Raw genomic sequence first — 25,923 nt, 5'->3', positions numbered from 1 at the left:
AAGCCACTGCAATGAGAAGCCCGTGCACCACAACAGAGAGTAGCCCCCGCTCGCTGCAACTAGAGAAAGCCCGCGCGCAGCAACAAAGACCCAACGCAGCCAAAAATAAATAAATAAAATCAATCAATTAATTAATTAATTAATTTTAAAAGCGGTTAGCACATCGTCACCAGAGCTGCTGCTGGGAGTTTTCATTCAGGTTGAGCAACAGATGCACTTGGCATCCTGTGGGGTCTAACAGGGAACCAAAAATGTACTTACTGCCCAAATTAACACTGATTGACCAATCAAATTAAAACTCTTTGTTCACCCTGCTGGAGACTGGCAGCTCCCCCTGGCTCCTACCCGGAGCTACTTCTGTTTCAGGAGTCATCCCACTTCAGGGTAACTGAAACGGGAGGACAGGTGAGCCTCGGGGCCCTCGTCAGGTCCTTCTCTGGACCACAGTCTCTTCGTGTTTCAGGGGTAGTGTGACTGGAGTCAGTCCTGTGTTCACACCCTACTTGCTGTGTGACCTTAAGCAGTGTCTGAACATCTCATTACTCTGGTTTCCTTACTTATAAATGAATAATAATGACCTTTTCCCCTTAAGGCACTTGTGAGGGTAAAATGAATAAGGTTCCCAAAACATACAGCACCGTCCTGGTAAACACTCAGGAACTGGTAGTAAGATGTTTGCAATGTCGTGTTCACTGGCTTATCTCAAAGAAAAGAACTCACTCCTTCCCTCCATTTATGACCCTAAACACAAGTAATCTCAGGAGAAGGCTTTGGTGTTTTCCAGTCCTAGAGCAGGATACAAGGGGCTGCTTTTGTAGCCAAATGGGCCCTTAGAGATGGGTTCTTTCCTCTTCTGAAGAGCATGGAGAGAGAAATCAGCACAGAAGACCACTTAAATGTCAGAATATTAGGGAAATAGCCTCCATTTTAATGGTGGACTCCACTTGTCCAAATGCCGTGTAGGTCAAGTTATCAGTCACTGATCATCCCTGAAGATGGCCCTGGAACACCTTGTTTCCACCCTGGAGCTCTTTGAACGTTTCCGCATCTCAGGTCTGTGCCATTTCCCCAGCATGGTCCCTCTGGCTTTTGCCTGAATATAGTTCCTCCTCAGTGAAATCAGCCTTCTCTTCCACTTTCCCCAAATCCCCTTAAAAGGAGAGAGCTACCAAAAACCTCCATTTAGACCCTGTTTCCCGGGGCCCATATGCCACCGGGATCAACGCTGGCAGCTCAGCTGCCCCTCCTGGTGCAACACCCAGCGGGACTCCGTAGCAGATGTGGGTGTCCTGCAGGAGTCTGGGAACGCCCCCGCTCACACCCAAGGTCAGTTTTCATTATTCGTCTGTGGTCTGCTTCCAGTTGATTCTTGGACCTTTCCAGGGCAGAGTTCAGGCCTGGTTCCTAGCTCCTTAGATTCCTTCAGACAATTAGGTTATTGTACATCTGAATGTTCTCCATCCTTGAGGAAGAATCACCATGCTGAACTCACTGGCTGGAGTTGTAAACATTACCTAAACAGCCTGGCTTAGGTGCAGCAGGATGAGATGGCATTTGTCAGGTGAAGCCCTGTTCCATCAAAGATACAGCAAACTCTGCTAGGCAGAGGCTGCCTAGAATTCATCGCTGAGGTGGTGCCTTGCCCTCGACTGACAGTCCACGTTAACTATCTGCTGATGAAACAAGGGTGACTTGTATTTACTTTGCAATAAATAGTATACTGGGTCCTTCTTGAGATTATCATTTGGGTGTCTAGAATTTAAAATTTAACAACTCCCCTTTATGCAGATCCCACAGTTTTGTATTAGAAGATTGTTCTGAAGTCATCAGATGGAAAAAATAACTCCAGAGAAATCTAGACTATTACTGGGGTACTGAGGAGTAAAGTCTAGCTGCCTGGCGGTGGTCGTAAGTTTTTGTGCTTAGGTTAGTCGGTTACAGGCCTTTAAAAGTCAAGTTGTCTGGTCACGAATCAAATGTTTACAGTCTGCTTCGAGGCAAACCAGGACTGTTCACTCCCAGAAGTGAAATATCTGCGTTACATAGACTGCAAGATTCGAGTGATAAATCATACTCATTTTTTTTTGCAAAGAGATTGTAGGTTCCCATTTTAAAAGCCAAGCTCTTGATTTAGAATGTGTAAGGCAATGCTTCGGGGATTTAGTATCATTCCTTGAATGAACTGGGGCTTTGTGAATTATCTTTTTCTCCTTAAACCATGCAGTAGAAAAAATCCTTTTAACAAAATACCATTCTCATCTCTATTTTCTGACAATAGGGCCTCTTACCTAACTTTCTGAACCTCTGTTTTCTCATCTTGAAAATAGTGATAATAAGCCCTGCCCTCATAGGATGGCTGTGATTAAATAAGATAACATAGTAGGAACTTAATAATATTGGTTCCAGTTCAGTTCTGTTCATACTCCAGAGGTAGATGCTTCCTTTTCAGACTTAAGAAGTGAGAGAGAAAGAATGACATATGCCATGGATTCACCGAATGTTTAGGAATAAAGAGTGTGGGCATCACATGACCTGGATTCAAGCCCTCGCCAAGCCACTCACTTAGCTGTGTGACCCCCATGAAGCCTGAGAAAGTTCCACAAGCCATCTGAGCCTCTGCTTCTACACTTGTGAAAGGAGATAATCATTGTGCCTGCCTTAGATCTGCTCATGACACTCAAATCTTTGTTTAAAACTCTCTAATGTGCTCCCACTTCCTTGGGTCAAGATCAGAATACTTACAGGGACCTCTGGGACCCACACAGTCTCATCCCTGGTGACTTCTCTGCTTTGTCTTGCACCATTGTTCCCCTCACCTCTCTGCTCCATCTTCTGTTCCCCAAAAGGACCACACTCTCACCTGCCAAGGAATTTTTCTTCCTGCAGTCTGCTGCTCCTCTCCCCTCAGCCTCCTAGCCACGCACCACCACCACCACCACCATCACACACACACACACACACACACACACACACACACACACACACACACACACACACACACACACACACACACACACACACACACACACACACACACACACACACACACACACACACACACACACCCTTCTTCCAGTTGACTGTTATGCACCCACTAGATCTCAGCTCAGATTCCTCTTCCTTGGTGCAGCCTTTCTTGGTAGGCACAACCTGGGTGATGAGATCTTCTGTCACATACTTTTGTGACACCATATTGCTTTTCTTCAAAGTACTTATCTCATCTTGTATCTATATATTTCTTGAGTTACTTCGTTAACTTCTATCTCCCTTGTAAAGCCCATGAGAACGAGTCTGTATTTGCAAACCCTGGAGTGTAGTACAGTTCTTGAGATATAGTAGATGCTTAATAAATATTTCATGAATGAATGAATGAGTATTGTGGAGATTAAATGAATGAACCAATGTCGTGCCTGGCATATACAATTAGTGGGCAAAGAAAGTCCATGATAACATAATGGAAACTATAAAAGAGGAAGCAAACCCAGCTCAGAGGGTTTAACCAGGACCTGTTTCCTGGAGGAGATGGGTTTTGAGCCCAGGATGAATATGATTTGTCCAGAAGAAACTGTAGAAAAAGAGACCAAAAGTAGCCCATAGGCGTATTCACAAAAAACGAGAGTTTAAGACAATCTGACAGAAGCCCCGCTAAGCCAAACACAGTTTGGGCATGGAGGAGTGAGCCTTAGAGAGGAGGAACCCAGAGTGCTACCTCCTTATTCTTAGGGCAGTGGTACTCCTCTGAGAATTTCTGTGGTCCCATCACTGGTCTCCAAACGCTATCTAAAGGCAGAGGCTTCACACAGTCAGCTTTGCTACAGTTTCAGGGCAAACTTCCTTCATAAATTCATCTGCTATTACCTCCCCAAATCTCTGGAGCTTTCAGATCATGATAATCTTCCCACCGTCATGGGCAGAGAGCAGGAGAGAACAAGGGCATAGGGCAGAAAGGAGCAGTGTCTAAGAGTCACACCTGGGGCTGCCTTCCACCTCTGACACCTGCTAGCTACATCAGTTTGAGCAAACTGTTCAATCTCTCGCAGTCTCTGTTTTCTCCTTCCTAGGGAGACAGAGTATTTAACGAGATAGTGTCAAAAAAAACGGTGAGATTTCATGCCCAGGACAGAGTGAGGTGCACAATATATATCTATATATATATATATAGATTTTTTTTTTTTTCTGGCTGCGTTGGGTCTTTGTTGCTGCGCAGGGGCTTTCTCTAGTTGCAGCGAGCGGGGACTGCTCTTCATTGCGGTGCACGGGCTTCTCATTGTGGTGGCTTCTCTTGTTGCAGAGCACGGGCTCTAGGCACGCGGGCTTCAGTAGTTGTGGCACGCAGGCTTCAGTAGTTGTGGCACACGGGCTTTCAGTAGTTGTGGCTCACAGGCTTTAGAGCACAGGCTCAGTAGTTGTGGCACACGGGCTTTCAGTAGTTGTGGCTCACAGGCTTTAGAGCACAGGCTCAGTAGTTGTGGCGCACGGGCTTAGTTGCTCCGTGGCATGGGGGATCCTCCCGGGCCAGGGCTCGAACCTGTGTCCCCTGCACTGGCAGGCGGCTACTTAACCAATGCACCACCAGGGAAGCCCACACAATATATTTTAGATACCTTCTCTTCATAATTTGCATCTTTTCACAATATGTTTTATTTCCTGGTCTTCTGATCAATTACCCTAAAGATATATAGTAGAGAAAACACAGTTTAAGTCTCTGTCTCGCCTTTGAGCACATCCAAGGAGACTTTATCTAATTGGTCTGGTGATAAGGATGCTGTGACACCCTGTCCCTCATCTTCTGAGTAGGTTTTGTGGTTGCTGACATGACATGCTCTAGGTATGGAATTTCACCACTGATACACAAGTTGTGATGCCATCATGCAGGGCTCTCCAGAGCGTTGCTGATGATTTGAGGTCTCATAACGTTAAAGAGGCACCCGGGTTCCTCTGTCTAAGTGTAATGAGCATGTATAGTAGATAACTTTCTGTCATTAAGGGTCTTAGACAATTTCCACCAAAAACTCTTACTATCAAGTTGTTGAGGAGTCCTGAAAATTACACTTTATGGAATGCCAGCTTAATTCATGAGCAAAGCTTTTTAAAATGCTAGTTGAAATACAAACTGGAGAACCCCATTATAATCAGGACTGGCTTCATTATCATGCTACACTGCCTCGTGAATTCACAAAGGTCCTGTGTCAGTCATTCTGGCCAAGTGTGTATGTGTGTGACACATCACATATGCACATACACTCCCACACACTCACAGATGCACACAAACTCACACACAGTCACACACTCACACACATACATACGCACACTCAAATACACCTGCATTTTTACACACACATATTAGCAAAAGCTTGACAACCCATGCTTAGCCTTTTGATGAAAGTAAATCCTGCCCTCCACATTTACACTGTAACCAGCCTCATTACCCTCACTGCTTCTGGGTTCAGAAGTCTGCAAAACATTCACGGAGATACCAGTTATTATTCACACCAATGCATCTTTTTAAAATCAATAAGAATAACTTCAGTGGCTTTGCCAAGTTGACATACCATTTAAATAATCAGCAGATGTAAAAAACTTTGAATAAGCACAAACCCCTAAAACACAGTAGCGACTCTGAAATAAAAGATCAAGAATAAATAAAAGACTCTAAGGTTCAAATACATATTTTAGTGACCATACCCATTCCAAAGAATCCATTTTGGTTTTCCACATCTAAATCATTTTCATTTTTATTATTTGTCCCCAGAAAGATTTATATGATAATGGCCGTGTTTCATAAGGGGGAAAAAAAGAGAGGAAAAGAATTCTTATTGGCCAAGAGAGGGAATGAGGAGACTGCTGTTCGAATATTATTAAATTATTTTTTTTCCTTTCTTTTTTTTTTTTTTTTGCGGTATGCGGGCCTCTCACTGTTGTGGCCTCTCCCGTTGCGGAGCACAGGCTCCGGATGCGCAGGCCCAGCGGCCATGGCTCACGGGCCCAGCCGCTCCGCGGCATATGGGATCCTCCCAGACCGGGGCACGAACCCGTATCCCCTGCATCGGCAGGCGGACTCTCAACCACTGCGCCACCAGGGAGGCCCTATTATTAAATTCTAAGGGAGATACAAATTAATTGCCACTCCATGAGTGTGTGTGTCAGAACACCTAAATTTGGGGGCCTTAAATGAAAAACATATCTTCTTTTGTAACTCCAAGTTAGATTCCTGATTTAGAGTCTTGAATTGCCAGATTCTTTCTTGGAAGCAGTGAGTCCTGGATTTTTCCATGGGTGAGTCTGAACAAAGCCAAGCAACCCGTTGTCTCATTAGCTAATATTCACAAGAACCTCTGGAGATGGGATGGCCTGAATTCACCTCTTCCTGATTTATTGAAAGCACCACTTAAAATCAGGTTAAAAGGGATTTTAACCCCTGTATGGCTGTTTCCAGGATTTGTTTCATCTACCCACCACTCATCACGTGGTGAATGAGCATGTACTCTCTGCAGGGGGAACAGTTCGCAGGCCCTGTCCTCAAAGAGCTCCAGTGGCCATAAGGCTGAGAGCCCTAGACAAGAAAGTACCTCCAGTGTGAGGTCTTGTGGGCGGGGATGCAGTCCAGGTTGCTGCTACTGCACCTCAAGAAGGCATTGAAGCGTCACCAAGGAAGAATCAGTGCTTCCGACCACATCATCCCACTGCAGAATAGGATTGTGACCTAAAACTTAAAAGGAAGAGAGGAAGGAAACTAATATTTAGGGAGCATCTACTATGTATCAAGTTCTTTACAATACATCATTTCATTTAATCTTAAAAAAAAGAAGAAGAAGAAGAAGGCATTGAAGCAGCCTTGGGAAGCCAGGTAAGGCTTTTCAAGGAGGTGGCATCACAGCCTAGCCAAGGCTTCCAGATAGAGGGGACATGGGTGCCTGTGCGGCTTAGATAGTGAGCAGTCATTCTATTCTCTCTTTCCAGAATAACAGTAGAATAAGTTAAACTATAGAACAAGAGAATTATTTTAAGAGGTGCCAAATGCGAGCCAGTTGCAAACCCCATTACAAAAGAAGTGGAAATTCATCGCAGAAACATATTTAGATTCTTACCTTCCTCCCAGTCTAGCGAATGGACTAGGTGTCCAAGCATAGCAAATGGACACCTAGCTGTTTAGTTCATATTCCAATGAGACAGTTGATGGTCCTTTACCCTTTTGAGGGGAGGGAAGGAGAACCAAGTCCAAGAACTCAGAAGTAGAAAGTGGAGGCTCAGAGCAGTTACACAGGGAGGCTGACTCTCAGTCCATTTGTCTTTCTCCCACCCTAAACTTTCCATCCTACATTGACTGTGGTAGGTTTTCTCTCTGATAAGGTTGACAATTTATATTAATCAGCAGATTCAGATAATGCATTAATTTCTCCCATTTTGGCCACGCACATCACTCCTTATAAATCTATTTGGATTATTAAGTCTGGTTCAAAAGAACAGGAAGCTTGTGATCTATAGAGTGGGTTCATGAAAAGTCACTCCTTTTCAAGTGACTCAAGGTCACTTGAGTCAAGGATAATTTTTAAAAATTAAGATAAAATCACAGCTGTTATACAATTATAAAATGAGCACATGTCAGAAATTTAATTTGAATCATTAATGAATGAGAGAACCAGTACAAAGGAGAATTCACACAGCACCCATATATAGGCAATTAGGAGTGCTGATGTGAATTTACAAATAGATGCAAAACGGGTCAGTATTCACAGGGTAGTAATTGACTACATTCTGCCAGACACAATTCACTTGCATTTCTATAGATAAGGATCATTTGCATTGTTGCAGAGATGTACAATAGCTCAAAGACATTGAAAGGGGGAGGTGACCCAGGAAGGCATACCACACAGGACACCAGATCAGTCATCGGTTTTGCCCATTTCAAAGTCTTCCAAATTGTCCCTGACAGCCCCTTGCATTCTTTTCACAAATCTGTGGGGTTATTCAAACAAGTAGTATCTTACAGAGAAAATTATGGTTAGGATGGTTAAACCACATGCTCCAATCCTTAAGAATCTCCTGGAGAATGTTATTAAAATAGGGACTCCTGGGCTGCACCCAGATCTAGAGAGTCACATCCCACTTGGAAATCTGTATGGTTAAGTATTTCTCTGGATTCTGATTACCTGCCAGATTTGAGAGCAACTGTGACCTATCAGACTTCTCCAAAGATGCGTAGTGTGCCAGTGACCAACCCAAAATGCAGGTTTCCTGACCCTCAGCCGATGCTCAGTACACTGGTCTGCATTGGGGCTTTTTATTTGGTAATGTGCTTCACTCTGTAAGGTTTTATAAACCCTCCATAAGATAAGAAAAGGAGAGCCCTTGAGACAGGGTAAGACAAAATAAGACTCCCTTGGTGTCTCGTTTCCATTCTCTAAGTACATTACTGCTTGGCAAATGCATCAACTTAATTAAAACTAAACGTAATTCTTATGTACCAATTTGATTTAAAAATAATCTTCACAGTCACCAGGACATCAAAATGCAATTAAGGCTATTTGAGGAAAGTCTCTGATGCATATTATGCTCTGATGCTGCACTATGTCAAGAAACCCAGATCTTCCTGAATGTTACTAATGTGTTTAGGAGCCTCCCTCTCACTCAAATGCCTTTTTCAATTAGGTTCTGGAGAGCATGATCCATGACAGTTCAGGAACATTTACCAAATCCCATCCAAATGGCCCTTTAGCTGAATGCTTTTTCTCTGAGCTGGTCTCTGGACTTGAGAAGGTGCAGGCAGTCTTATGGACGCCAGGCTTAAGACAAAATCAAACTACAAGAGTTCAGGAGTTCCTTGTTACCAATCCATGTGCTGAGACTATAAAAGGCTCCGGACCAGGATTATAGAAATTGAGAAATGGGTCTAGTGAAAAATTAAGCAGTAGATCTAAAATTAATGGAGCAGTTTGGTGGGCCCCTTTTTTATTCCCCTTGTCTTGGTTTCTCCAGGAGATCTGTTTGGGCCCAGTGACCATGGTTGATGTAAGCTTGATTTAGGGTTCTTTTTGCCTAATGAATGGGAAAGTGTTAAGAAATTTTTTAAATCCTCAAATAGTTCAGAGTAAAATGGGCAATTCCAAGGAGTTTTCACAAAGTTTGGGTGGTACAAGAGGCAGCTGGATCTAGTGGAGTTAGTGGTGGAATCAAACCCTGCCTATAAGTGGTAAAGTCTCTCTTGACCTTCTTACTTGTGTGAAAATGCTACTGGTCACGCCCACTTCATTCAGTGAACATTGCAGTCCCCTCCAGGCTGTGTGGGAGCCCCTCAACCCTTCCATCATCTCCCCTGCAATCAGCCACCTGCGTGGTAGAATCCTCACTCCACCCCGGGCCCTGCCACACCTTTGTGGTCACTACCTGGAGTCAAGATGCAAAAGAGATGAGGGCTGGGGGCATAAAGAGAGGGAAACACTTTTCCAAAACTCTGAATCACATCAAACTTCAGTGTCAGAAGCCACTTAAGAGGTCAAAGGCTATCACATTAAGGAACTGTCCCTGCCAGAACCTAAGGAGACACTCATTTAAAAGTACTGATTACGAAATCTCATTTCCCAGTGAAAAATTGCATTTTTAGGAGGAAATTAGAATTTTTAAGCCTTTATTGTATATCAGCCACAGTGCTGAAGACTTCCGCATATGCATTCTCATTTAATTCACATAGCAATTTTGCCAAGTAAATATAGTTCACTGTATAGAGATGGATATACAAATATAGATATAATGCATAGTTTGTAATTATGTAAATATAATTGAGGTAGCTGAGTCTCAAAGAGGCATGTATGTTTGCAGTTTTTGTTTGGGGTCAATTCCACACACGTTTGTGCCCCTCGAGCATATTTCTTCTCAGTTAGCAATGGCACTATAAGTTACCAGTTTACATGTCTTTCCCTTTGAGATCACCAACATCTTGATGGCAATAACTATGTCTTAACAACCATAATAGCCACCATCTCTTGTGGGCTTATCTAAACGTGCTTCACAAGTATTAATTCATTTAATCCTCAAAAAAATTGAGGTAGGTACAATTATTATCTTCACCTGACAGATAAGAAAACTGATGCATAGAATAATCCTTTCATCTTTGTACCCTGAGTGCGCACCCAAGACCTAACGTGTCCTAAGCATTCAAAAAATATTTGAATGCCATATAATTTCCTTCGGCTCAATAGACAAAGATGGAGGGATAAAGAAAGACAAATTTCCTTTGTTGTCCAAAATATTCAGTACATCCAAAACATTATGAAAGCAAAGAAGGCCCAGAGCATACTGCCTTGTCCATGGGCTTCCCATAGGAGGGCCGAGCTGAGGTCTCAGACAGTGGAGAAGGTATTTCTCAGAAGCAGTGACCATTGGAAGGGTGTCAGTTATCTCCACCCCTAGGAATCTGTGCTCTATGTGGGGACTGGAGAGAGGCTGGTTGGGGGGCCTTAGGACAGCTCACAATCCACCCTCCAGGAGCTCCCACCCATGAAAGACTCAACCATCTTCATAACACCTTGCAGAAGAGTTCCCTGTAGATGGCCAGGCTCGCTTGCATCATTCATACGCTCCATGTACACTGTGCCCTCTGAGTCCCTGAAACCAGTTTACTTGGTTGAGGGCGAGATGGGTTCTGTGTCCAAGTGGAAAATCGAAAAATGAGGGAGGCAGGGGACTGCTGGAAGTGACCCCAGATAGCAACCATCAGGCTCACATGCACATACACATAAACACACACACACACACACACAACTCTGTCCTCCTCACCACGAAGCCATGATTTTGTAGTTAGCTTTGTTATTTTATTCCTACTCCTATTGATAACCCACAGTTCCCTCATCATTTCAAGATGTTCCATGAATCATGACATAACCAACCTGAAAATTTTCCTCTGGGTTTAAGACCAATTTTACTGAACAAACAAAAAGAAAAGGCCAGCTGCAGTGTTCTATCTGCTCCAAGTAGGAGACTCATGCTTGTGTTGTGTCTGAAGAGCCTTGTACTTTTTATCAATGTATAAAATTCTGGGTTACAATACAGCAGAATTTTTACCTGAACTTAGGATGCTCTGATTGATTGAATTAAGCAAAAGTAAGCTTTTTTCAGTATTTGGGAACCTGATGAGTTCATCTCCAAGATTTGGAAATATAAAGTTAAATTATAAAATCGATATACAATGGATCAGGAACATAATGTCACCTGGAAGAAAGAAAATAGCTGTTAGACCAGAGAAGGACTTTCTTCTAACATGCCTGGAGTGTGATAATGTGAAATAAGAAAGAACTGTTTCATGGAAAGGGGCCTGGTCAGCCACAGAGGCATGGAACAGCTAGGGGCAGAGAGTCATGCGCTGGCAGTGTCCATCCTAGGACCAACCAAGGGAAGGAGAATTTTAAGCATTAGGCCTCCATTTCTCCAGGATCAATGGCAAGGCTCTTCCTGTGTACAGCAGGTAGGCAGAGTGTTGACTTAGTTCTTTGATGGCAGGACATGGCACTCTGACACCACAGGTAGGAGAAGAGAACTAAGTTGAGAACAGGTTAGAAGAGAACTCACAGTTGAGAGTAAAGGGCTGCCACACAGGGCCACACTGGCCGACCAGGGAGTCAGGGTAACAGCAGCTGGAGCTGTAGGGGCAGCTTATGTATGGTCAGCACTGGGATTAGTGAGGTTTCCCAGGCTTCCTGTGGGTTAGCTAATTTGAATAATTTCACAGGCTCCAGGGTGCAGAGGCTGTCTCTAGCTGTCTGGTACCTGGCCCCAGGGCATTTAGGGATGGGGCTGATACATAGTGCCCCGGAGCATCCGAGCCTCATAAGGGAAGTGGTGTGGGTGTTGATCTAATCAGATGTTTAAGGGGGAACTGACCAATCTCTTGCCAGAGTTTCAAAACTGGTCAAGACATATTTTAAAAAATAAATTTAAAATCTTATATTACACAGAGTGATTTTACCTTGCATGCCTACTCAGATCAACTGCCTGGAGCCCAGTGTGGGAAAGGATCTAAAGCAGCCTCAGTGGGGAAGAATGCTGGGAAGAGAAGAGAAGAATGCCAGGCAGAGGCAAGAGGGCAGTAGACATCCCACAAGCCACATGTGTGCTTGCCCAGATGTTAGAGAGTTGTTGTCTTGGATTCAAGTGCCGCCCTAGAGTAAGATCCTCCCCAAAGTGAAAAAGAGACATTAGCTGTCTCTGCCTGATGATTAGAGTATTTAAATAATATCATTAGGGGTCCACTCTTATTCTTTATGACTGCATCCTGTTTATTTCCTTCATATATATTTATTAGTTATATATATATATATACACATTCTATATTTATTAAAAGTTTAATTATGCATTTGCTTGTTATCTATCATTCTCACTAGAATATTAGCTCCAGTGAGGACTTTACTCACCAAAGTATACCCAGTGCCTAGTAAAATCACTCTTTCAGCGTCAGCGTTCTGTAATATTTGTTGAATGAGTGGGTAAACAAAACAACAAAGGATAAAGGGATGAATGTAATTCTCCTCACTCACCAAGGAATTTTAGATGCTGGCAGTGCTCTTTTATAGGAAAAGACAGAAACCCTATCACGCTGTCAGGATGTCTGGTCTTTCTCATAAAATTATACCTTGTATTCCAATGAGTGCCTTATCCTAACGTGTGGTTTAGTTAATATAGGTCATGGGCTCAGGGACTGTCCACATCTGGGCACGGTGAAGACTGACTCTCTAGACCATAAAAATAGAAGCTGGATTCAGGCAGCACTGTTTTACACCCTTAGGAAAAGTCGCCTCTTCCAACGTTGATTCCCTACTTATAATTTCTACCGAACCATCAGCAAAGTCACTGTAGTTTAACACATGGTTTCTTAGGTTACTAGGCTAAATAACATCTGCTGGAGCTAGAAGGACTTTTCTACATTGACTTTTATCCTTGCTGCTTAATTAAATCCCTCACCTGAGAAAAGAGTGATTTTCAACCTTCTCACTTTCTGTGGCATCAGCATGATACTGTGACTGTTGAAATACCAAAATGCCAGTTGTGTTTAATGCTTCAGGTGCAACAAGCCTGTTATATTTGGAATCCCCTAAGAAGATAGATATTAACTGAAAATTGAAAATGACAGCAGAGGAGATTGAACCAGAATAACAAAAGGAGCACACAAATCTACTTCCCTTCTTGCTCCAATCCCTTAAAATGTCAGAAAATATATTTTTTAAAGAATACATCCATCATAGTACTAGAAAATAAGAAATAACACTATCAGAGACCAAAAAATCTTAGAAGTTTCCTGGGAGACTACAGCAAATAGAGAACAAGGCAGATGACCAAAGGATGCTCAGGAAAGAAACAAGTTTAAATGTAAGAGCACAAAAGAGATACTGAATTCACAACAAGTTCATTAAAGAGCATGATGGTGTCTTGGTGACTGAATTGTATTAATGGCCCCAATTCTTCACCAACCCTGTATCCATACCCTTTGCCATGAGACTTCACAGTTCCTCTCACTGCAGAGTTGCTTTGCCCAATAAAATGAGGCAGAAATGAAAATGTGTCAGTTCTGAGCCTAGGCCATAGAGGTCTTATGTGTTTTTCACATTTCCATTTGCTGCCCTGGCAATGCCATGAAAGTCCAAACTGACCTTCTGGGGTATGAGAAACATGGAATAAGGCAAAATCACCCCAGTCATCCCAGCCAGCAGCCAACACCCAAGAATGTGAGTGAGTCTTTGAGGTTTGGGGGCTGTCTGTTACACAGCATTATCATAGCAATATATAACTGATACAGAGTCCCAACAGTGTTCATAACATGGTGTTACTACTTAGAATGAGAAATAGGCAGCAATGGTGTTTGACTCTAGAATTAAACGATTACCTGTACTCTAAAGAAAGGGAACCCCTGCCCAAGGAGGGCTCCTGTGTGGGCACGAAAGACTGAGAAAGAAAAAGAATTGTGTTGAGATAATTCTGGACCTCCAGAGCTCCTAGACAGCAGGAGGGAAGGAAAAGATAGCTCTACCTGGAGGAAAATAATCTAACCTTCTCCCTCCCCGGGGTTAAGAAAGCCGCCCTTGTTTTAGCCATTGGTGTGGTGGTAGGAGGCTCTAGACTGCTTGTCTGCTATACTCTCAAGCATCCAAAGATGAGATGTGTCAACTGACACACCCTCCTCTCTTAAGCAGAGCCTGAAATTGACCCTCATACATTGCAGATACAGATGTATGTGATAGCAGAGAAACTTGCCCAGCGATTCACAGCCTCTGATTTCAGTCATGAATATAAAGAGACAGCCGAGAAACAGATGTTGGAGAAAATCCCTTGATATGAAGGAGAAGTAAAGTAATATGATAAAGAACAGGCTAACTAATCCTAGTGGAAACAAATCATTCAATAATGGGGAGAAATATTGTTCTAAATATATACTAATATCCTCAGAAAGATCCATCATACTATTCCATCCATAACATAAAGTGACAAATGTTAAAAGGAAACTTTCAGAAAATAATACAGAATGCTTGGAAATTCAATTTTTTTTAAATTCTCAGTATTATAATAAATATTAGAAGAGACAAGCCCATTAAGCAATTAGGAAGATTAAATTGAGAAAAATTTTAGAGCAGAGTTGTTCTTTTGGGGCGGGTAGGGGTTGTTATTGTTGTGTTTTTTGGCTGCATTGGGTCTTAGTTGCGGCATCCGGGATCTTTCCTTACGGCGCACGAGCTCTTCATTGCGGCGTGTGGGCTTCTCTCTAGTTGGGGCAGATTCTTTACCACTGGACCACCAGGGAAGTCCCAAACAGAGTTTTTTTTTAAGACAGAAAATGTGTAAGAAAGACAAAAGATATAGATGATTGATCCAGCAGGTCCAACATGTGTTGCATAGAAATTCCAGGAAGAAAGAAGAGAGAAAAATGAATGGGAGAAAACAGTGAAAAAAATAGACAAGATTTTCCCAAGTTGAAAAAGAGTACAATCTTCAGATTGTAAAAGTGTCATTAGGTGCAGAGAAGGAATGAAAAGACACATACACACACACACACACACACACACACGTGGATGTGAAAATCAAATAAGAAGTGGCAAATAATCACCATATCTACAACAATACCAAGAGCAAAAACATTATGTAATTCTTCAGTTAAACCAAGTAATTCTTGATGAAGGATATAACAGACACACACACAAGTCTAAAACAAAATTCCAGATTATACCAACATGAAAGGTGGCAGACAAGGGAAGTGGAACTAAGTAAAAGTGGTTTCAAGACGGTACTGAGAAGACGTAGCTGATAATAAAGATAATGTCTCATTCCAGATGTCATTAGTAAACAAAAGAAACAGCCAAATACATCTATATCTCTACATAAATGTCCGTGCATGAAAAAGGGTCCAGAAGGAGGCACAGGAAACCACTCACAGTGGTCACCTCTGGACAATGGGAGGAGGATTATGGGGCAGAATATGAAAAAACTCCAGTTTTCATATTTTAGACTTACAAATTTTAGGGTTTTTTTCAATGCAAAGATGATCATCTATGTATAATATAGAAATAAAGCTGAAGATTATTTTTAAAATACAGCACAGAAGTTACACTTGCTTTCAGTATCTAACAAAGCTATTTTCATGGGTGGGAAGAACAGGTAAAAGTCATGTTTATTTTAGTCCTATTTATTTTAGGATTATTTGTGTAAGTGAAAAGCTACCACTTCTGACTTTAAAGGACCATCTTTTTCTCTTTCACCCCCTCTACTTCCCCACCCAACTCATTCATTCTTCATTTTAGGCCAGGAGACATGATTACTCTCCTAGAGGACTCCAATGAAGACTGGTGGAAAGTAAGTATTGCTATTTCTTTAAGAAAAGTCATTTGGTGAATATAATCACAATGAATGCTACAATTGTGGATGCATGCCTCCTTTTTCCTTTCAGGGGAAAATTCAAGACAGGATTGGCTTCTTTCCAGCCAACTTTGTTCAGAGAGTACAACAAAATGAGAAGATTTTTAAATGTGTTAGAACCTTCATTGGGTGTAAGGAACAGGGGCAGATAACACTGAAAGAGAATCAGGTGAGTAAAGTACACAAACACATACCAAGTGTGACCAAAACAGAGTAACTCATTTTGACAAATAGCAGGACATGTAAGTCTGAATGAGTGGAGTCACAAGCGAAGTATTCACTTTGAGAAAAGATATTCTTAGTCCAATGATATTAGTGTAGGAGGATCTAAACATGCAAAACCAAAATGTTAGGAAGCTCACTTGCCTTCCCTGGGAACCAAACATATAGATTATATATTATTTATAGAGCTTATATACCTACCTTTTTTTGAAGTTCTATACATGCCCTATAAATGAGGAAACAAAGGTTCATAGAGGTGATGTGCCTTGCTCAAGGGGCAAAAACTTGGTAAGTGGCCTGGCTGGAACTTAAAGATAGGTCTGCAAGCTTCAAGTCAGTGCCTTCCACTGAGCCATGTGCCCTGGACAATGTGGAACAAACTGAGAATGTAAAGTGCCTTTTGCATAGTTTGGTTCCCAGGGAAGCAAGTGTCCTCAGGGCAAGTGTCCTAGGACCAGAAGGGCCCTTGGAAACAAATTCTTGCTCATACAGAAGCCCTACTGAGTCATTCTTGATTCCAGGCAATGGAATCACCCTCATCAGACTTGAGACCCCATCTCTAATGCCATAAACATCCCACAAAGCAAACGGGACATTTCCCAGCTGGATTCCACACCAGTGTTTCAAACTTCTCCAAGATTTCCCACTGTATCCTTCCTGTTACAAAATCTGGAAAGTCTTTTGAATGAAATACATTCGGGAAGGATGTTCATCTTTATTGGCAAAGCATTATTACATAATTTTGCTAGCTTGTTTCATTTTTTTCTCAGAATAATTTTTTGCTTCCCCATTTGAGATTAAACATTGTTTTAAGTTATTAAAATACAAATCAGTGAAAACAGAAGGCAAGTTAAAATTTGCTTAAGTTGATCAATTTCCAGAAGCAGAACAGCTGCTCAAAGACTTCTACCAATCCCTTGGCCGTATTCCCCCCGAAAAAAAATTTTTCTGGGAATGAGCTCACATTCTCCACTCTCATGGTTGAACTGACAACTTGCCGGGGTGGGGGTGAGACAAACAACCCAGCATCTTTAATTAGACACGCTCGAGACACAACACAGCATTTTGGCCTGAACCTGGAACCACATGAATTTACCCATAATTATTTAGGAAAAGTCTATAACCCTGATACTTGTCTAGCCTGGTATTTCTAAGGTGTGGTCTTTGCACCACATGAATCAGAATCACCTGGGAGCTTGCTGAAAATGCAGATTTCTTTTTTTTTTAATGCATTTTATTTTTGGTTGTGTTGGGTCTTCATTGCTGCGCACAGGCTTTCTTTAGTTGCGGCGAGCAGGGGCTACTCTTCGTTGCGGTGTGCGGACTTCTCATTGCGGTGGCTTCTCTTGTTGTGGAGCACGGGCTCTAGGCGCACAGGCTTCAGTAGTTGCAGCCCGCGGGCTCAGTAGTTGTGGCTTGCAGGCCCTAAAGCGCCCTCAGAAGTGGTGGTGCACGGGCTTAGTTGCTCCACGGCACGTGGGACCCTCCCGGTTCAGGGCTTGAACCCGTGTCCCCTGCATTGGCAGGCGGGTTCTTAACCACTGTGCCACCAGGGAAGTCCCTGAAAATGCAGATTTCTAACTCCATCCTACACCTGCTGAAGCAGAAACTTGCAGGGCAAAGGCAGGGAATCAGCCTTTTTTACAGACGTCCCAGGTGCTCCGATCAAAGCTAAAATTTGAGAATGACCTTCATTTCCATTTCTCACTTTTAAGTCCTATAGCAGTTCTTTGGCAACTGAAGGCTTTTTTGTGTGTGTGTGTGTGTGGTACGCGAGCCTCTTACTGTTGTGGCCTCTCCCATCGCGGAGCACAGGCTCCGGACGCGCAGGCTCAGCGGCCATGGCTCACGGGCCTAGCCGCTCCGCGGCATGTGGGATCTTCCCGGACCGGGGCACGAACCCGTGTCCCCTGCATCAGCAGGTGGACTCTCAACCACTGCGCCACCAGGGAAGCCCTGAAGGCATTTTTATTTCCAATTACATGTGGGTCAACAAAAGGCACTGAGATCTCTTTACTCCTATACAAATCTCTATTTTCAATCTTTGTCATCAATGTGGGTACCAATTTTTGGAAAATATCAGCCCCCTGAAAGAAAATTCCATTTTAAAAATCTATTATTGAGAAAAAATTTTAAATTTGTCTCCACTTCAGTGTCTTAAATTATTTTAGGTGTAAAAGTTCAAAACGTGCTTGTTGATTGAGGGGAGTCTAATGTAGTAGAAAAACACAGATTCCAGTATCATACAGAAATGGATCTATATCCTGTGCGATTTTGACAAAGTCATCTCTGAAAGTCAATGTTCTCATCTGTAAAATTGTCATAGTAGCATCTATCTCTTGACATGGAGGTGAGAGTTACATGTATCACCCGTGTAAAGCGCCAGCACAGTGCCTGACCACCGTAGGTGCTGAACGGGGTCATGCTGCCATCATCATTCAGAGAAAAGCCTAAATGGGAAATCCATCTACAGTGGCCAGTGCCACCTAAAATTACCTAGTAAACATCAGAAAATAGCATGATATTTAAACTCTAAAAATGTAAAGAGACAAATGGTCATTAGCAGGGAAGTAGAAGAAATTAGATCCTGGAAACAAATGTAATGCATCTCTTTGATTAAATTTCTGCCTCTGGGGTTAATTTGTCTCACAATTATTACATTATTTTTTCACAGAACTTTTGCTGCGAACAGAATTAAATTATCTTTTTGTTGTGAACACCCCTAGAGTTTGCATTGACACAAGCATGTTTTCTTCATTTTTGAAACTTAAAAACTATCCTTATTAAATCAACTTAAACACCATAAAACTATGTTTTAATTCATCCATAGTTCTGTCATCCCTAGAGAACTATTTTAATTGATTCGTGTGTTCTATAAAAGCTTTAAAGAAAAATGGATACATCATTTTTAGATTAATAAAACTAAAATGCTTTTATTGTGGAGAAAATTTGGAAAATACCCTCAAAAATTACAAAGAAGAAAATAAAGATCACAGGTAATTCAGCCATCAAGCGACTATCGACATAAATACTTTCATGTTATTTCCCACCAGACTTTTCTTCTAATTCTTATTTTGATATCATATTATATTTAGTTTCCCAACTTTTTTTTAAACTTAGTTACTAAATGTTTATCAAAACACATGGTTTGGGCTTCCCTGGTGGCGCAGTGGTTGAGAGTCCGCCTGCCGATGCAGGGGAAACGGGTTCGTGCCCTGGTCCGGGAAGATCCCACGTGCCGCAGAGCCGCTAGGCCCGTGAGCCATGGCTGCTAAGCCTGCGCGTCCGGAGCCTGTGCTCCGCAACGGGAGAGGCCACAACAGTGAGAGGCCTGTGCACCGCAAAAAAAGAAAAAAAAACATGGTTTAGCAGTTGTATAACGTATCATCATGTAGATAGAGGTTGGGAAACTATAACCAATGGATCAATCTGGCCCTGTTTTTAAAACAAAGTTTATAAGAACACCGCTGCACTCATTCATCTATGTATTGTCTGCATTGCCTGCGGCCGCTTTCACACCGCAACAGCTAGGTTGAGCCATTGCAGTGGAGACCACGTGGCCTGCAAATGTTTCCTATTTAGTCCTTTACAGAAAAATTTTGCCAACCCCTAGTGTAGGTGTACAAGAATGTATTACGTTTTCCTCTATGATTGCATGTTCAGAGTTTTTTAAAAACTATTATGGATAACTGCAATGAACACCTCTAAACCTAAATTGTTTTTTATAACTCTGATTACTTCTTTAGGATATGCTTTAGAATATCCAGGAAAACAGATAAACAATTTTTACAGTTCTTGATACATACTGCCAAATTGCCTCCCACACATTTGTATCAATTTACACCCACATCAGCTGTTTATGAGAGTATTCAGGTTACCACATCCTTGCCAGAACCGAACATTACTATTTTTTACATATTTGTATATCATACAAAATGGTATCTGTTGTTTTGATAAGTGAATAATATTTCATGTTAATCCTCATTTCCTGGATGGTTAGAGAGGTTGAAATTCTAACACATTTGTACTGGGCATTTGTATTTCTTTTATGAATAGTCTGTTTATGTACTTTCTTGTTTTCTTACACTACTGAAAAAGTTTTCTATCCTTTAAAAATATTTACACCTGATCTATCGTGTGGCCAACGTTTCCCCCAGTTGGTCCTTTGCTTTTTTATCTTCATGCTTCCTCCTTCAGGAACTTAATAATGCTTCAGTTGAATCATCTCCGTTTTATCATATTTCCCTTATGGTTTTAATCTCTTTATTGCTCCCCACTTTATCACTTCACTTCTTCCTAGGAGAATGTTTCAAGATAGTCCCCCACTTCACTTTAATTTTCGGACGTTTGATTCAGGCTTTCATCACTTCTAACACTGATCTTCATTTAGTGTTTATTTCCTTGTATTTTCGTCTCAATCAGCCCGCTTTCCTCTACAGCAGGTTTTCTTTAAGTTAAGCAGGCTCCCACGTAAACCTAATGTAATCACAGGGGTCCTTATAAGAGGCAGACGGGAGGGTCCGCGTCAGAGGATCTGTGACAGTAGAAGTAGAGAGGAAGAAAGAGAGGGATTTGAAGATGCTGTGCTGCTGGCTTTGAAGATGCAGGGAGGGACCATGAGCCAGGGAGTGCGCGTGGCCTCTAGGAGCTGAAGGTAAGGAAACAGATTCTCTCTTAGAGCCTCTGGAAGGAACACAGGCCTAATGACACCCTGATTCGGGGACTCTGATCTCCAAGACTGCAAGATAATAAATTTGTGTTGTTTTAATCTACAAAATGTATGGTAATTTGTCATAGCCACCATAGGAAACACATCCAGATTTGTTCGGATTTGTTTCCTGTGTAAAAGCAAATTTGCAGATGTGATTATATTGCAGGTTATGGACCACGTGACAGGGAGATAGCCTGGATTGTCTACCTTGGCCAAATCTAATCATTCGTGCCCTTAGAAGCAGTGAAATGTAGCTGGCTGGAGAAAGAGAGATGCAGCGAAGGAGGGCAGAAGAGGGATGAGGCAGAAGGGCAGGTCAGAAAGAGATGAAGTGTGAGAAGGACTCAACCCACGCTGGTTGGATTTGAAGCTGTAGGAAGGGGCCACAAGTCAGGGAAGTCAGGTGGCTTCTAGAAGCTGAGAATGACCCTTGGCTGACAGCCAGCAAGGAAACAGGGACCTCAGTCCTACAACTACAAGTAACTGAATTCGGCAACAACCTAAATGAGCCTGGAATTGGATTCTCTCCTAGAGAAACAGAAGAGAAAGAAAGGAATAGGACCCTACTGACTCCCTGGTATTGGCCTTGTGAAACCCAGAGCAGAGGAAACTGGCCAAGCCCACCAGACATAGGATGTAGAGAACTGTGATATAATAGATTGTGTTGTTGAAAGCCACTGATTTCTGGTAATTTATGACAGCAGAAGTGAACTAATACAGATCTCAAGTCACAAAACTCCAATTGAGTCAACCGCAAAAGGTATATTTTACTCATCTAATAAGATGTCTGGATACAGGGCAGTTCTTATATTCGTAATTCCGCAGCTTGATCCCATGATCAGGGAAGGATCTAGATTCCTCCACCCCTCTCTTCTGCTATGCTTGAAATGTTAGCCACCTCCCCTAGTGGTCACAGATGGCTGCAGCCACTCCAGGAATCCTTGCGAGAAAAAGAAACAGATTTTCTTCCTAGTGCATCTCTTTTAAGAGGAAAGCAACCCTTCCCAGAAGTTTCCAAGCAGATATTCCATCCTGTTTCATTGGCTGGAACTGAGTCCCATGGGAACCACTAAGAATCATTAGCAAGGAGGATAGAAACAGGCTCGGACCAATTAGGATTTACCTGAGGTAAGGCAGGGTTAAGGATAGACAACAGAACAAAAGTCTGGACTCTGCTGCATGGCAAGGGGGCAGTAATGACTGTTGATATCAACCAACAAGGTCTGCGTCATCTTTTAGGCGGGTAGATTTATCCTTGGTCCAGCAGCACAACTTGCTTCTGTCATCAGTTGAGCTCAGCTCCAAAGGTCTTATGGAAATTTCAGCTGCTGAAATGGCTGTCAGTCTGGGCGTTCAGTATTTTGACATTTCTTCCCCACCTCCAACTCCCTATCTTTTCACAGGTATTTTGAGGGGAAGACTGAGTCTAAGAATGCTAGGCAAGAAATCTTTTTAAATGAAATGACTGTTCTTCTGCTCTAAGTGGCAGCATATTTAAATGTTAATGAGCTTGGAGGCAATGCAGGGGGAAACCTTAGACATTATTAGCATATGCGCTCCCGGAAGTGGGTTAGACTGAAGGACTTTAGCCAGATGGAACTAAAATGGAACTGAGCCAAGAGGGGCACTTAACTGGCAGGTGGTAGATTTCTGAAACATGAATCAGATACCAGTCCATTGTGTGCCCCAAGCCTCAGGAGTCACAAATCAAGCTCTTTAAGTATCCTAATACTTAATCATACAGCTCCTTATTCTGTGTAAAAGAAGAACCCGCTCTGTTGGTTCCTGTTGGTGCCCTGCCTACATCCCCTTCACTAGGTGTGTGCACCCATCTTCCAGTTGCTATGTCAGCGACTAATAACTCATAGCTGCCCCTTCTCCAGTGAATACCTCTTGGTGGAACAAGAGCTGCCTCACCAGAGTTACGCCTCTCACTCCACAGGTCAGCAGCCAGTGACCGAGGACCACTGTGGGGTCCAAAATGCCAGACCCCTTGCTGGAAAGTGGGTCAATCCTATGACACAGTTAACGCTCCGGCGCCCGCTGTGGGATCAGGCTGAGGTTCACCCTCCAGCTGAGACCACACCCTTGCCTAGCTCCTTCTCCTGCCCCATCCTGCTTCCCTCACGTCCCACCTCCCGAGAGCACTCCCACAGCAAGTCACTTGCACAGGGATTCCTGTCTCAGGCTCTGTTTCTAGGCAGTCCAACCAAAGACAAAACTCACCACCCTTGGAAGCAGGTTCCGCAGGAGAAACTCCCAGCACACTGACAGCCCTTCAGAACCGCTTCTCATTTACAGCTGGCCAGGGCCACCCTTACACACCCTTCAATGGCCTGTTAGCGGTGAATGACAAAATACCCAAATGGATTTTAACCACCTCCTTTTGTAAGTCCAGCATAGGTGGTCTTACTCTGGAATATGCAAGATGATAGCATCTATTTTCTTGTGACCAAGAATGAAATAGCTTCCTTTGACTTCCTGACATTATACATATAAACTTCCAGGCATATGACAGGAGCCTGCTCAATGGTAGCCATTATTTTGGATTTTAAAATACTATATTGCGTGCCACGTGCTAGGCTCTGTGATAAGCATTAGCTCATTCTGTCCTCATAGGGACTCTTCAGGGGGACACAGAATCATCAGTCCTGCTTTACTGATACTCATTCATAAAGCTGAAGCTCAGAAAACATTCAACGCCTCGACCTAGTTCCAAACCCAGGGTGCTGCTTAATTTCTTACCGAATATTTTTCTCACCGAGCCACGACTTCCCTAAACCAGTCTCCCTTTTCCAATTTGCTGTTCCACTAACTTCAACCAGTGGTGATTCAAGCCGCAGGTTCTAGCTTCTTTCCCATTGACACGTTTCTTTTTTTCTTCCTTTTTTGCAGATCTGTGTGACTTCTGAAGAAGAACAAGACGGCTTTATCAGAGTCCTCAGTGGAAAGAAGAGAGGTCTGGTCCCCTTCGACGTTCTAGAAAACATCTGATCACTGGCCCCTCCTCCTTTTGCAGTCGGCAAACTGCGGTGATGCCTCACCTCACGCTGTGTTAACCCAGAGGGGCTGCCGCGCTGACCCGCCACCCAGGAAACAGTGAGACAAGACTCAAGAATCTGAGACTGGGGGGGAACAGCCACGAGGCAGGAGGCGCATCCCACAGCACATCCAGGCTGCCCAGAGATGGGGGTGAGGCTGAGAGAGTCGGCCAGCAGAGCCAAGTGCAGTACCCAGCAGGCGGTAACCACCGCCATCCCCCAGGACTCAGCTCCCTCCCTGTCCATGTGGTGTCCATTAACCCTCTGGAGGATGCTCCAGTCTGTGGAGGGGCCTCAGATGAGGCTCAGATCCACGTAGCCAAGTGTGATTCTGGTTCCAGACCTTTGTCCCCAGTACCAACCAATGAGCATCATCACATCTGAGCCCCCAGCAGTCTCTCTGCAGAGCATCAGGAAGCCCTACTTCCTAGCCCCCCCAGTACTCCCCACAAGCCCCCCTCACTGTGATCGAGCGGTCTCTCTGGCCTCCGAATAAGTCCTGGTGGCGTGCGTTAGACGTGAGGGGTAAGTTGATGTGGCACCAACTGCGAAGACCTGATCTGCCCCCAGATTGCTGTCAGGCAGCCCCTCCTGCTGCTCTAGTAACTGACAAAGGTGACGGAGGCAGGATACAAGGCATGGAAGGAAACAGTGGGCCCAGTGGGGTAAGGTGGGGCAAAGAGCGCTTTGTTATTGATGATTATACAGCCCTTTCAATTATGAAGTCCTCTCCCCAAGGAGATGGAGCTGGGGAAGTGAATGTGGAAAAAAGTCTCCGTGAGTGCTTCATCTTCATTTGACATCCTGTCTGGGGATGGTTTCCCCTCCTGCCATCCTGTAAGACTCCCTTTTGAAGAGAGTTTGAGCCCACCTTGCAGGGAACCAGAAACATGGAGGAGAACCAAAAACAGCATCTTAGGAGAAAAGTAGCCAAATAGGAATCCATTCTTCTTTAGGGCAGAATATTATGCCCCAGCAGATATAAAGTGGAAAATAATCCTTGATGCTTCATCCCTCTGAAAGCAGAGCGACTTGGGGCCTATTGAGCATCAACTAGAGGAATCTCTATTACTCTGTATTTGTACTAATGTTTACAAGAATGCAATATACTGTGATGCCTTCCTCCTCAAGCCTCCTCCTAGCATTCAAACTTGCATCTTATCAGTCATTAATGCAGTTAAACTTCAATTCACAATGACCTTCGAATTAATGTCGGTTTGGTTTATTTTGTTACGGAGCAATAAAATCATTAGAACAATTGGTTTTTAAAAGACTTAAGTGGATGCATCCTGTGCATGTAAGCATTATTTCCTAAACCAAAGCATCATTAGTCTCCGTTTATTTCTTTTGTTACTGCTCAGTGTGAAGTTGGGAGCTGAGACAGGATGGCTGCTGGTTTCACAGTAGTTTGGATGCCTTACTCTCATTTTAAAGCCAGGATCCAGAATTTCCTCCCTCTCTGATACAACATGCAAAACTGAGTGTACAGAATCAAGATGGATTCTTCGAGAGCCAGGGTGGATAACATGACTGCCATTCCATAAAATGCCAGAATACAAACACTCTTTGCCTCTAATTCAATATTCCATTTAATAAAGACAACACAATGGCTGGAAAGAGCATAGAAAACATGTGTCCTGATCTCTTCTTTCTGGTGGAATATCCACTGAAGCTTTTGGGTACAGTTTTGTTACATCCTATGCAAATTTAATCTGCATTTAAAAAAATCAGTTTTCCTTTCAAAGTTGAACAGAAGGAGGCTACGGTAGCCAGGCTCCAAGGTGATCCCCTCAATGATCCCTGCTTCCTGACATTCTTGACTTTGTTTAGGCCCCTCCCACATTGAGTCTGTGCTGGTCTTACGTGGCCAGTAGACTACAGCAGAAGTGATTCTCCATGACGTCTGTGGCTAGGTGAAAAAACTCCCTGAAGCTTCTGCCTTGATCTCTTGGAACACTCCCCTCTGGAACCCTGAGCCACCATGTAAGTTTATCTACGCTGAAGCCGCAATGCTGGAGAGAAACCAGTGTGAGACCACACATTTCTGCAGCTGAGAAC

At 43.1% G+C, this 25,923-nt stretch overlaps 1 protein-coding gene across 5 annotated transcripts in view; it reads left to right on the top strand.

Annotated features, from left to right (window-relative positions):
• The window catches only part of STAC (SH3 and cysteine rich domain), a 103,630-nt gene extending 78,136 nt beyond the window's left edge, over positions 1–25,494 (top strand). For 3 of the 5 annotated variants that reach the window (XM_081247719.1, XM_081247718.1, XM_081247722.1), the window contains 3 exons: positions 15,777–15,828; positions 15,923–16,060; positions 23,720–25,494. In XM_081247719.1, the coding sequence (XP_081103845.1) occupies positions 15,777–15,828; positions 15,923–16,060; positions 23,720–23,818 (289 nt within the window). In that variant the 3' untranslated portion in view covers positions 23,819–25,494. Of the gene's footprint in view, positions 1–963; positions 1,054–2,449; positions 2,968–15,776; positions 15,829–15,922; positions 16,061–23,719 lie in introns of those variants that run through there. The other 2 variants (XM_081247720.1, XM_081247721.1) reach the window with 2 other exon arrangements.
• Positions 25,495–25,923: the final 429 nt, after the last annotated feature.

Source organism: Mesoplodon bidens, assembly GCF_964165515.1.
Source record: "Mesoplodon bidens genome assembly, chromosome: 10".
Classification (NCBI taxonomy): Eukaryota; Metazoa; Chordata; class Mammalia; order Artiodactyla; family Ziphiidae; genus Mesoplodon; species Mesoplodon bidens.
The sequence above is the reverse complement of the archived record's forward strand: the minus strand, read 5'-3'. Positions and strand labels throughout refer to the sequence as shown.